Source organism: Coturnix japonica, chromosome Z, assembly GCF_001577835.2.
Source record: "Coturnix japonica isolate 7356 chromosome Z, Coturnix japonica 2.1, whole genome shotgun sequence".
In the NCBI taxonomy this organism is placed as follows: Eukaryota; Metazoa; Chordata; class Aves; order Galliformes; family Phasianidae; genus Coturnix; species Coturnix japonica.
In genome coordinates this window covers 11980125-11993428 of record NC_029547.1, presented here as the reverse complement: position 1 = coordinate 11993428, position 13304 = coordinate 11980125, and the positions used below count along the sequence as shown (strand labels likewise).

At 45.3% G+C, this 13304-nt stretch overlaps 1 protein-coding gene across 5 annotated transcripts in view; it reads right to left on the bottom strand.

Annotated features, from left to right (window-relative positions):
* Window positions 1-9543, bottom strand: part of PDE8B (phosphodiesterase 8B) — a 65344-nt gene extending 55801 nt beyond the window's left edge. For 3 of the 5 annotated variants that reach the window (XM_032441227.1, XM_032441229.1, XM_032441228.1), the window contains exon 1: window positions 9217-9543. In XM_032441227.1, coding sequence (XP_032297118.1) covers window positions 9217-9498 — 282 coding nt within the window. In that variant the 5' untranslated portion in view covers window positions 9499-9543. The remainder of the gene's footprint in view (window positions 1-9216) is intronic. The other 2 variants (XM_015848637.2, XM_015848638.2) reach the window with 1 other exon arrangement.
* Window positions 9544-13304: the final 3761 nt, after the last annotated feature.

Genomic DNA, 13304 nt, shown 5'->3' with positions numbered 1-13304 from the left:
AGAAAAAGCACAGACTATTCAGGTAACTTCAGGCTACAGTGAACTCATCTATGTATTCCCTGTTGCAGTGAAACAGATGTGTAATTGAGTGGCTTTAGAAATATCTTAAGAATACCACAAGGAAACTTCAGAAGCAGCATTTTCAAGAAGACCATCATAAAACAAACTTCTCAGCAATGAGTTGCAAACTGCATTCCTGTAGCTTAGATATAAGATTTGTATGAGAATATATAAATTCACACATCTTCAGGACTTCCAGGTGTCAGCAGCAGTCAGTTACATCAGGAAAAATCTTTTCCCCAAAACATTTTCCTTCCCATGTGCTTCTTCAGCCTCACTACCTCTGGCTTAGATCTAAATGCAGGCCTTTTCTACCCTGTATGAGATGGTCCTTCCACAAATTCCTGAACCTAGGCTGTATATAAACTGATTTTCTTTTTAACATAGAATGGACTGGAACAGAATGAAACAGCTGGAAGTGGCCTTCAAAGATATAAAGTCCAACTGCCTGAACACTTCAGGTCTAATGAAAAGTTAAAGTGTTTATTGATGGCATTGTCCAAATGCCTCTTGAACACTAACATCCATGTGGCACAACCACCTCACTAGGAAATGTTTCATGTCTTCCAATACAGTTACCAGCTTTATTGCCTTCTCTAGATATTTTCAGGGACCTTAAGACCCTTCTTATACTGTGTAGCCCAGAACTGCACACAGTATTCAAGGTGAGGTTGCACCAACATTGAATGCAGTGAGAGTCAACTCTTTTGACCACGTGGCTGTGCTGTGATAATGTGCTCCAAGACGTGATTTGCCCTTTGGCTGCCAGGGCACACTGCTGGCTCATGCTGAGCTGCTGGCACCAGCAGCCCCAGGTCCCCTCCTGCTAAGCTACTCTCCATTTGTCTCCCATTTGTGTACAGCATCACTCTGCCCCAGGTGCAGCATCCATCCTTTTTCTTTGTTGAATTTCATGCTCATGATGATTATTAAATGCTCAACATCTCTACATCTCTCTACAAGGCTTCTCCTCCCTACAGGGAGGCAACAGCCCCTCCCAGTTCAGTGTCATTGCTGAGGGTGCACTGCACTCCTGCACACAGATCACTGAAATGTGCAACAGGACAGGCCTTAGAATGGACACCAGACACAGATGGTGACTGTCATCCAACCAGATGTAGCCCCAATCACTACAGCCCTTTGTGCTCTACTACTGAGACACTTCATCACCCAAGGCAGCATGAACTTCTTTATCTCACAGTGGGACAGTCTGTCCAGAAGGACACTGTGAGGGACGAATCAAAGGCCTTACTAAAATACAGACAGAATACACCTGCTGCCTCCTTTCATCCACTGTGTGTGAGGGCTCATTGCAGAAGGAGATCAGATTACTAAGGTAATCTTTCCCTTCACTAACCCATTATGGCTATGCCTGATAATAGTTTTGTTCTTTAAATGGCTTTCAGCATCTTCCAAGACTAACTTCATAACGTTTCCAGGGACAGAAGTTGAACTGATAGGTCTGTAATTTTCTGGGTCTTCTCTCACACCCTTTTTGAAGCTGAGTGTAAGACTTGCCACCTTCCAGCCAGCAGGGACCTCCCCAGACTCCCACAACTTTCAGTACACTGTTAAGAAGGGTTCAGCTATAACATCTGTTAATTCCTTCAGTACCCTGGGGCAAATCCCCTCAAGCTCTGCAGTATTCAGAACACCGAGCTATTCCAGCTCTTCCCTTACAATTTCCTCTGATCCTTCTGTGCCTCCAACCCAGCAGGTCTAGGGAGGTAATTCTGCCCCACTACTTTGCTCCTGTGAGATCCCACCTGGAATACTGTGTCCAGTTCTGGAGACCCCAGCACAAGAAGGACATGAAGCTGTTGGAGTGGGCCCAGAGGAGGGCATTAAGATGATCAGAGGGCTGAAGCACCTCCCCTGTGAGGACAGGCTGAGAGTGCTGGGCTCTTCAGCCTGGAGAAGGCTCCACGGGAACCTTATAGTGGCCTACCAGTACCTGAAGAAAAGCTGCAGAGGGTCATTTCATAAGAGCATGTAGTGAGAGGATGAAGGGAAATGCTTTTGGTCTGGAAGAGGATAAATTCAGACTAGATATCAGGAAGGAATTATTTTCTGTGAGGGTGATGAAACTCAGGAATAGATTGCCTAGAGACACTGTGGATGCCCCCTCCCTAGAAGCATTCAAGACCAGGTTGGATGGGGTCTAGAGGAACCAACAACCTGGTCTAGAGGGAGGTGTCCCTGCTGGTAGCAAGGGGTTGAACTAAGTGATCTTAAAGGTCCCTTCCAACCCAAACCATTCTGTGATTCTATGAACCCTACCCCAGAACAAAGACAGTGAAGCAGGTCCTTCATTCTCTCTAAAGGCAGTGCTAACTGGATGCTCTGGCTGTTCTGCTCAGTACTGTCTCTGAGCCCGCACCTCACCAAGTCCACAAGAACTTAGGAAATCAGACCTTCTGAGACTTTTTGTCATCATGGTTTTCCTCACTGTGTTCTGTGAGGTGAAGCAGCTTGAAGATAGGCTGCAAAAAGGTGCTGTGCATCCATTAACTCACTGGTTCCATGAGTCACAACACAGTTCAGCACATAAACAGAGACCTAACTATATCATGCATCTGAACAGTTTTATTCTGAGATAGAACATAACAGTTTCTCCTGAAAGTCTGTGTTATTTTCCAAAGTAATTAAGCAACTGCTTAGGTAAGTCTTTGCGACACAAGGGAATAAGCAGGACAGAATTCTTTGCAAATGGTGGATTTCAGGGAAGCTGTCTCAGACATACAGAAGGAGAAATCCACTACTGTCAAAGCTTCAGGAGGCAAGGGACGCACTGTTTGAAACCAGAGGACTGAACGTGAGTGTCTGTTCTCCATAAGGTGTCCTAACTGCTATATTATCACCAACCCTGAGGAAAGCTTCTGACAGAGTTTCAAAAGAAATCTGCTTCACCTTGAAAATAAACAGGAAATTTTAAGTTCCATTTTTCTGCTCTCCTAAAAGAGACTCCTTGGTTTTCTGACCCCATAGTGGCTTGGTGAGTCGTGGCCTTTAATCAGACGCAATGATTACTAGCCATAACTACAAGACAAGAATGATTGCTGACAACTTTCAGGTTCACAGTGCCTTCCAGAAGACATCTACACCAGTAACATGGGAAACAAAAAGTCCTTTTGCTGCTCTTGTAGCAAAATTGTTGACCTCCAAGGAAAGGGAAAAAGGAGTGCTGGAAGCAGCTCCGAAGTTAACTTAATAGGCCTCATGCCCAAATCCACATTAAACTAAGCTTATTTTTTAATAGTACTAGACCATGTGCCACTGGTAAGTATACCACTACTTTGATTAAAATGTTTGTAAAATAAGAAGGAAATCCGACACGGCTCCTCCAAAAATAAACAAATATGTTGTAATTAAATCTAACAGGTTGCAGCTCCACATGCAAACTGGCAGAGAGCACAATTTGTCCTAGGCTTATAAACAGCTGTTCAATAGCTTGTTTTCCAATAGTTACAGTGCTGCAAAGCTCCTTTCTGCCCATTTCATCTCATTCCCCCACCTCACAGTGCACATTACTGACTCTGCCAATGCACAGTCCCTCAATTAACAGCCATTTATTTGTATTTCTCATTTAAATATAATGTTGTAATATTTATGCACATGATCACACCCTATAAACCCTCAGGAACCAGGAAGAAATGGTGGTTCTATGGAATCCCTGTGGGCCTGCTTGGGATTTGGTAGGCTGCAGTCATATCGGCCCACATCTCTCTCTGCAACCTCTCTCCCATGCTATGAAACCACCTGATACTGGTGGATAATGTGCCTTTTCCTCACCCAGAAGCAAAGATGGCTCAAGGACCAGAAGCCCACAGCACTGCGGTGCTTTGGGGAGAAGCAAGAGCTCCTACAGAATGAGCTCGCTGTACTTCATCACCTGTAAGAACTGCCACCAAATACCATCCCACAGAGCAGCGAGGCACAGCCAGCTGCTGCAGCCCTGCAGGACAGGTGCCTTGCTGGGCTAGAAATGCAGCTCCTAAACTGGGCCAGAGGGAGACAGCAACACACAAGAGATCATTGTGTAGCACTCGCTGCTGCAAACTTATGCCCTCAACCACAACACAGTGCATTTCAAACACACATGCTGCATACCACAGTGCGCTCTATGTTTATACATCTGAAAAGGCAACAGATGATTTTCTGAAGCCACAACCTGGCTACCATCAACTTATTTTGAAGTCCAGAAAATTCTAGGCCTGGTTACCATGACAGCAATCCCCCAAAAGAGGCAAACTCTGCTACACCACAAAACACTTCACATGCTATCTCCTAGCAACCACACAGGTACAGAAAACCTTCGTCAAAGGAAATTTCAGAGAAGTTATACGTACATTAAAGAAACACCAACAAGCTTCACCTGTAATGTGCATCCTTCACTTTGGGCTTCACTAAATAAGCCTGAGACAGAGCTGAGCCTTTGGGAAAGGAGGAGAGATCAACAGGTAGCCAGGAGATACAAGCAGAGAATGGTCTACAAAAACTAAATACCCTGAAATCTGTCAGCACCGCAGGTGACATCAGAGGAAAATGAAGCCTGAAGTATGTCTCCTTTTTCACTCCTGGCTCCACGTTGCATCTGTCTCACCACTCCCTCTCACCAATTCTTATTCCCCTGAGTGTGCAGCTACTTGATCTGGGACCACTCACACTCACGGAACTAGAAAAGATACAGCAACCTGCCTGAAATAAACAGAGAAGCTGAAAAACCCTCAAGAGGATCAAACACAGTGGAGAGGCTGGTACCTAGACACCCATTACAGCAACAGGGCAAACTGATGATGGATGTCGAGAAGCCATCTGTAAGGAAGGGTTTACTTTAGCTGTTTGGCACTTTTGCCAAACAAAACCACTTTTTTTTGCCACTTTTTTTTTCAGGTTAGAGTACCTGCAGAGCAGGTGTGAGGTTTGGTTGTACAGCCTAAAACTGCCAAGTTACTTCACTTTCTAAACCAGTCAGCATTGTTAGTATGATACAGCTTGCTAGGATATTTGTCTCCTCAAGGAGAGAAGAAGGGAAATGATGCACCCATTTTCTGTATGACACCCTAGCAATCATTAAGCACACAGAAACAGGAAGATATTATCAACTGCGGGGATTCAAGTTTACCTTCTACATCCCAAGAACATGCATTATTCTCAGGATGCATTGCATAGCGTCTCAGTTTGCATGACTTCTTTCACCTGTGTGGTCAGTTTGAAACCCTTCTCCTCTGCATTCAGCACTGTCATAGCATATTAGAAATTGACAAATGATCGAAATCAGACTCCTCAAACAATCAGAGTCTTATTTTGCACATAGCAAATGGTGCAATGTAGGGAACAGGTGCCACCATTACTTGGTTACTTTGGGCTCTTAAAGACTTACGGGGGTGAAGTCATCTGGAGATGACTGTTGATTCCGTGTCCGAATGAATGAGTCAGATTGATCTCTTACAGTTTTACAGAACATTTCCTATACCAGCTAAGGAAAAAGGAAACAAAGGAACAAAAAACAGGCACGTTTTATATAAAATGATAAAAATGTCTATCACCTAAAATAGTTCTCAAAGTCCAGAATGTTGTGTGACTCATTGCCAAGTAAATCTTACCTGTCAGATTGTTCTTTTTCCTTTGCCAAGCAGCTTATTTTCTGACAACACCGTTCTCTCCATTCTTCAGTCTACACACTTCCACTGTCAGTGTGTAAGAGTACAACCACAGCACTTGTTAAGTGCTAAATGAAAATGATAATGAAAAGATCAGATATGGAGTGGCAAATCTTGGCAAAAGTGACTTCAGCGTGCTCCTATAAGCAGTCTAGGCTTAGTCCAAGGAAAGCACTTCTCAATTAGCAACCTATTTTTTTTTATGGCAAGAGTTATTCCAGCCAGCACCTCTCACAGACCAGCTGAGCTAAATTGAAAATAGCCTGCACTGTCACATAGCTCCAACATACCATTGCTACTCAGATCACCCCTAATTTCCATTTCCCAGCTCTGCAGTCCCACAGTTACGTTCAAGAGAACCGTGATGTCTTAGATGTCAAATCAAGTTTTGAACTGATTGTCACACTAAGTCACAGAGCAGGACAGCTTCTCCTGGTGTTATCTAGAGCTTTGTTTTTCAAGCTTACTCTGTGCCAGACACATCCCACATACTACAGAATGTACTACCTGCCAGTAGTTACACAGTAGTACAGTTCAAACAAAACAAGAAGTGCAAGTACTACAGTACAGACTTTTTGCAGTCTTGAACATGATACTTCTTTAAAGAGAAGAAATGTACTCTAGATCAAGGCAGTTCATAGGGCTGCATTCCACCAGGGCCTGTGGACCTTGGGACAGCTCTGTCAGTACCTGTGTTTCTCAGTGCTCTCCATAGCACTTTGAAGTCCTCAGACTTGTAATTGACAGCTGCATCATTTCTGATAAGTATATCAGAAAAGCTACGTGTTTGATACATTGAGGAGGATCATCTCCTCAGTGTTTCCACATCAGAACTTAACGTAGAATCACAGAATCGCTCAGGTTGGAAAAGACCTTAAAGATCATCAAGTCCAACTACAACCTAACCATAGCACCCTAACTCTAACAACCCTCCGCTAAATCATGTCTCCGAGCGCCACATTCAAATGGCTCTTAAACGCATCCAGGGATGGTGACTCAAACACCTCCCGGGGGAGCCCATTCCAGTGCTTAACAACCCTTTCTGTAAAGCTGTTTTTCCTGATATCCAACCTAAACTTACCCTGGCGCAACTTGAGGCCATTTCCCCTCGTCTTATCACCTGTCACCAGTGAGAAGAGACCAACCCCACTCTTGCTGTAAGCACCTTTCCTATACTGGAAGAGAGCAACAAGGTCTCCTCTCATGAAACAGTATTAGAGATACTGGTTCCTTTCATTTCTTTCTGTTCCTGAGCTTTGATTCTGTTTTGATATGGAAATGCCTGAAAATTGTCATAAGCTATTTCCACTGCAACTGACTTCCATGGGAGGTGCATAAACACATTTTTTTCTTCCACAAAGAAGTTTTCCGTCATTTCAAGAAGAGGATAAAGTAATCAATCAATGAAAGTCTATGGAGTTGTTTGTTTGTTATGCTTTCCCATTTGTTGCTATGCTTTAGTGATAAGAGCTGTGAAGCTTGTTTGTTCTTGTAGTCCTCTGGCCAATGCTTAAGTACCACAGTGTGCAAGAAGCGTCCCTCTATGCATATACTTTTGCTCAGTATCTGTACTGGCCATAATAAAAATAAGCATTTGCATTCTTTGTCCACTGTGAAAATACTTAATTACCTTTTCAAATCACCAAAGAAATCCAAGAAGCCTCTTCTTCCTGCTGAACAGCTGGTATTGCTGCATTTCAAAACTGGTGATATTTAGGCAATGGATCAAGCAAATACTATTCACTATCATCTCATATTAGCCTTCAATTGAGCAAATTAAGTACATCATATCTTCATAAAAGTCAATGGAAGGTTTGAGATGTTGATAGTTTACAACCATGACACTGTTTGCATTGTTTGCAAGTAGGATTTGGTATTGCAGTCAACTCATCACAGAAGACTACATCTACTGTGTGCAGGGGCTTCATGTACATCATGATTACCAGTTGGCCATGGATAATACATAAATCATGGAATCATTAAGAATTAAACATGGGCAAGGGATGGCAGTTTTTCAGTTCAGAGAAAACCAGCCAAGCTCTGTAGCAGCTGAAGCCCTCAGGTATTGCTAGACACATGATCTCTATAATAAAGAAAACTTTTTAAATGTTAGTACATTTTGTTATCTAATTGAAGAACTGTAGTTCCATGCTCTTTTACAGCCAGATACCAAATACTGCTTTGCCTTTGTGATAGTTCTGTAATATTCGGACCTCGTTTTTGTCATAAAAGAACATACTGTCCCAGAGGAAATAGTAGGAGGAGTGGTAACAGAAATGGGGAGCTCTGACTTGGTTTTAAAATAGTGCAGAATATTTTACAGATCTTAACTCATGTAAGATGGAAAGTTTTCCACTGCATCGTTGAAGAAGTTCTTAGTTGAACCGCACCATCTCCCTGAGCATGGGTCCCCGCACTTGTGCAAAACACTGAAGCCATGACATTTGGGTGCCAATTACGAAGCTCAGAGACATCTGAAATACATTCCCTTCTGACAACCAGAAAGCTGACATACATTTGCCTACAAGAGCACATGGTGTAACAGCAAAAAATGTAAACAAAGTATAAACAACCCCTAAGAACAAAAAATGGTATTACCACTTTCAGAGCCTCCTTCCAGATTTCAGCGTAAAGAACTATGCAATCATTTCTACTCTGTGCAATTATTTTTTATTCTGCATCTTGAAAAGCTGTAGTTTATCTCAAGAAGCATCCCACTCTGAGTGGAAAAAAAAATCAACAAATGTAATATTTTTACTTCATGGCATGAAGGGGGTTCAGTTGTTCTGGTCGTTTTTTTCTGTGACCTAACCTATGTTTTCATCAGATGCTTTCTGATTTATATTTTTAATTACAGAGTATATTTTAAGCTTACCTAATCTCCTAATTTCTTAATTATAACCGAGTACTAGGATCTGCTTAATCCCAGAGAACGACTTTATGGCACGATACCTGGCTTTATTAATACGAGTGAGGAGGAGCACCCCGGGGTGCCGCTGGGATCACCACACCGCTTGTTTTGCGAGCAAGTTTTGGAGCGGGACGATGCTGCAAAACAGAACCCTACAGGGAACTCGCAGGGAGAGCAGTGCCCACCACGCAGGCAGCACGCGGTGCGTCAGTCAGCGCCCCATCCCGGGGCAGCCCCTTGGCCGTCCGCTGCCTCCGCCACGACGGCTCGAAGTGGAGCGGACAGACGGCCGCTGTCCGCCCACTGCGAAAGCCCTGCGGCTGCCGGCCGTGCGGATAAGGACGGCAGAGCTCCTGAGGGAAGAGCTCAGCATCCAGGAGGCGCATCTCTGTCAACCCATGGTCCTCTCCCGGACGCCCGCTCCCCGCCACCCACTGCAACGCCGGGAGCAGCCCTTCCCATCCGACCGCGCAGCTCCCAGCCCCGGGGTTCTACAGGATGGGCAGGGAGCGGTGAGTCAGCGGGGACAGCAGCACCCCAGCGCCGGGACGGCACTCCCACCGCGCTCCGCTCGGCGCTCACCTTGAGGCTGGTGCTGCTGGTCTGGGTCTCCGCCTCGATGCCGCAGCAGCGCGGCGCCCTGGGCTCCCTGCGGCGGGGGCCGGAGCAGGGCGGCGGCTGCCGGCTCTGGTAGGCGAGGACGGCGGGGATGGAGTCGGCCGCGTCGCTCTTGACGAAGAGGCCGTGCAGGGTGGCGGCACCCTGCGAGATGGTGGTGGTCTGGTGGGGGGAATTGGACTCGTCCGAGTCCCGGCAGTAAATCACGCCGCTCTGCGAGACGTGGATGCTGGGCGCGCAGCCCATCCCTCCCCCGCCCCGCTCCGCTCAGTGCCGGCTCCGGCCCGCTCCCACCTGCCGCCCGCCGGGGCTGCGGGGCCGCCGCCCTGCGCCGCGCTGCCCGTGGCACCACCCCCCGCCGCCGCCCAGCCTGCAGCTCTGCCCCGGCCGCTCCGCTCGTACGGCGCCCACCTCTCCCGCAACGCCTCCCTGCCGTCGCCGCGCCCGCCCGGCGGAGCGACACCGCCGCTCCCTCCCCTCTGGGGCCGCCCCACCGCTGTCAGCGATCTCGGCCCCGTCCGGTCCCCTCGGCCCCGTTCTGTCAATTGCTTTGATTACTAAAGCTCTCTCCAAAGTGCTCCTGCAGAAAGATCCGGCCGCGCTTACTTCTCTTAGCCATTGCAAGTGAGCGTCAGTTATTTTGTGGGACTGCAGGTGCGAGTTTGGAGCCACACAGCATCTACCACAGGTGTAGGAAGAAGGCCAGGACTGCTCAACAGCTATGAACGCTGCCTTTCAATCAGGGCTCAGAGCTGATCCTTCATCTTCAGCTTGTACATGCAGTAAGTACCAGCCCCTGCAGCCAGTCCTAGAGAGACCATCAGGCTGAGTCCAATAGGAATGTGCACACCTTCTTGGCTTTCAACAGTGAAGTGTCACAGACCTTGGTGAAAACCAACCACGGTTCCTAAGTCTTTGCTGCAATTTAGTTTAAACTCCTCTGTTTCCCATGGCACCTGTTAAATCCTTCAAGAACTGATACTGTCATCCAGTCTCTGTGCTGACTGCCTAACACCACCTTTACCCGACATCCAGTTACCAAACAGTATGTCTGTATACATCTTTCTATTCCCTGGAGCATCACTTGATGTTTGGTCCCTCTTCCTCCCTCTGGTTTTAAATAAGCATTGTAAATACACTAGAAACGTGAAGAATGATTGGTCTAAGTACTGTGATGACAAACAACACGCTCTGAGCATTTCATTTCACTTCCTGGTGCTCCAAAAGCAGTCTCGTGATGATCAGAGACCAGTTCACTCATTACCACAGGAGTGATGGCTTCACAGGCAAAATGCATCAGCATAAGGAGACTACTTGATGCCCTGCTAGTGCCAGTCCATTCCACGGGTCATTGTGTCAATATGGACATTCAGTCATTCATCAAGAACCAGTCTGAGATTACCAACCTATAGAACAAATTATGGCTTTACCATAGAGAGCCTGTCTGTTCTGGCCCTAGCAATCACATTTCTCTCAGTAGTCTTTTCCCCACTTGTTGCCTAAGTTCACAAAGTTATGGCTCACGTCCTGCACATACAGATGAACCCGTCCTGTAAAATCCATAGGCAGGATTGGTGGGCTAAGGCCAGTGCGCAACAAGACCAAATGCTGGGTCCTGAACTTTGGGCACAAAAACCCCACTCACTGCTACAGGTTTGTGGCAGAGGGGCTGGAAAGCTGCATGGAGAAAAAGGATCTGGGGGTTCTAGCAGAAGCTTCTGAATTTCTTGCTGTGGGCCACACCAAAGATTTAGAAAAAACTCTTACTGAGATGTTTCAATTTTGCTATTTATTCTAGACGGCACTGCAGGCACCTGCTTGTTCTCATGTGGACTTCCTGTGTTTGGGCACGATACCTGTCAGAGATTTAATGGCAGGAATAGAGTGTAAGTCACATCTCTGGAAAATTTTGACTAAATGCAACTGTTGAGTATCTCTCCCTGTTCTGTTCTACTGTTCGTTGGCTAATGGGGAAGAATCACCACAGAAGGAACGAAATTGCCTGTGCAGAGTGCTAGAATGCTTGAGAGGAGGGAAGGCTACAAGACAGAGAACTGCATGGACAGCCAAAAGGCTGCAGAAAGGAGAGTGGCTGCTTTGTCTGACAGCAGGAGGAACTTTGAGGAACGGAACATGGAAGTGATGACCAGTATGAGCAGAGAGTGAGGCAAAGTAAGTGGATGCAGAGGAATAGGATGACTGTCTGCAGCTAGAACAGGTGAAGAAATGGAGAGGCAAGGTAAAGATTCCTTTCTAATATCAGTGCTCTTGCTGTATCTTGCCTGTGAGAAGACAGCCATAGATTTATTGATCAGGGCAGAGAGGGAACACGTAATGCACATATATACATCCTTGTACCATGTCTTATAGCTTACTTATCCTGACTTATGTCCACTAACATGGAAGATTTTACTCTAAGTAGCATGTGCTAATTCAACCAGGGAACTACAGGAGGTACAGGTAAGGTAGTGATGCAGATTCTGCCCATAGAATTGTGTATTTCATATGGCCTCAGCATTCAGCAAGAGCCACTGGAAGATAGGCATATGCACCCACTTCTCCACTATTAAAGATCCTTCACTGGCTTTAATTGCAAATGTACAACAAATTTTACACTGTACAGGAAACCAGTTCCTTAAAGGACTAATTTCAGCACAGTGACTGAGTGTATGAGTGATTCTGGAAGACGTCAGCGGAACATCTGTGTAACCTTGTCTGTTTTTCCAGTAAAAAGCAAGAGATGCACACTCTCTGTGCTATTTACACCTGCAATTCCCCTCCTGCAAACTTTGCATCCCTTCCAAATCCAGTCACAGGCTTCATTCTCAACATTAAGCCCATGCTACAAGTAGATTGGTAAGCTTATGTTGGTGCTATTGGAAGCAACATCTGCAAATCTGAGTTCATTGCAGTATGGACATACTATTTCGGAGGTCACATTTTACAGAAAATCTGGTACTTTACAGCCAGCTTTTGAAGACAGTTACCTCTGTTCTTGGTTCTTTTGCTGTGAAACCAGTTTAAGAAGGTACAAATAAGCTTGTATATCTAAAAAAAAATTTACTAGGCTCTGAGGAGGCTCAACAGTTTCTCAGCCCTTTCATACTGGTCCAATGGATTTCAAAACTACACTAAAAACTAACATGCGTGCCCAAATGAGAGCAAAGTAAATACCTAAATATTAATTTAAATTAGTCAGACTAGATGCTGTGTTTGTAACTCAAAATAGGTACGAGGGAAAAAATGATCACGGTAGCTAGAATGAAAGCCTTCTATGCATGCTTCTATTTTGTTGAAAAGAAAACAAAACAACAGCTGACCAAACCGAACCAAGAAAAAATGCAGCTCTGTAATAACAAATTATCAAATGCTTACCTCATGCTTTTACTCATCGACAACACAAGAAATGACGTTGCTTGGAAAAAAAAGAAGATGTTAAATACAAGAGTGAGGGTTATTTCTTCTGCCCGAGGAAGAGCAGAATGTATCTTTCGGCCCACAGCTATATGAGAATTCTCACACCAGTGTAAACAAGAGTAACCCACTGAAAGCAAATAGTTTCCTCTAGTTCAGCTAGAAAGCAAAATCAAGTCCTGTATTTCTTTTCTCTGCTCAAAACTCTTCTATTTCATAACTTCGAAAAGTAACGTTGTGGCTATTTATTTTGTAATTTATTATGTTTGTATGTGTTTGCATACTAAATTCTGTGTTTGTACACTAAATATCACACTACAATAAGATGCTTTCGGGCAGATACTGCTCAAACTGAATGGCTTTGCTGGGACGATCACATCGTGAAACTTTTGAGCAAATGTGGTCTTCTTTCACAGGCATATTTGACTGGCTTGAACAACAGCAGCTCTCTCAGTTTTCACCATAAGTACATAGAATACTTTGCCTTATGGGTATTTTGCAAGGGGGAAGACTGAGTCACAGAGAAGCCCAGTACCAAAACTGCTCAAGGAAGCAGTGTTGAAGAGGGACCCCAGAGCATTTGCCCTTCCACTAGCAGCCTGTGCTGGTCTAAGTACTGCTTGGCAGACTGCAGAAAG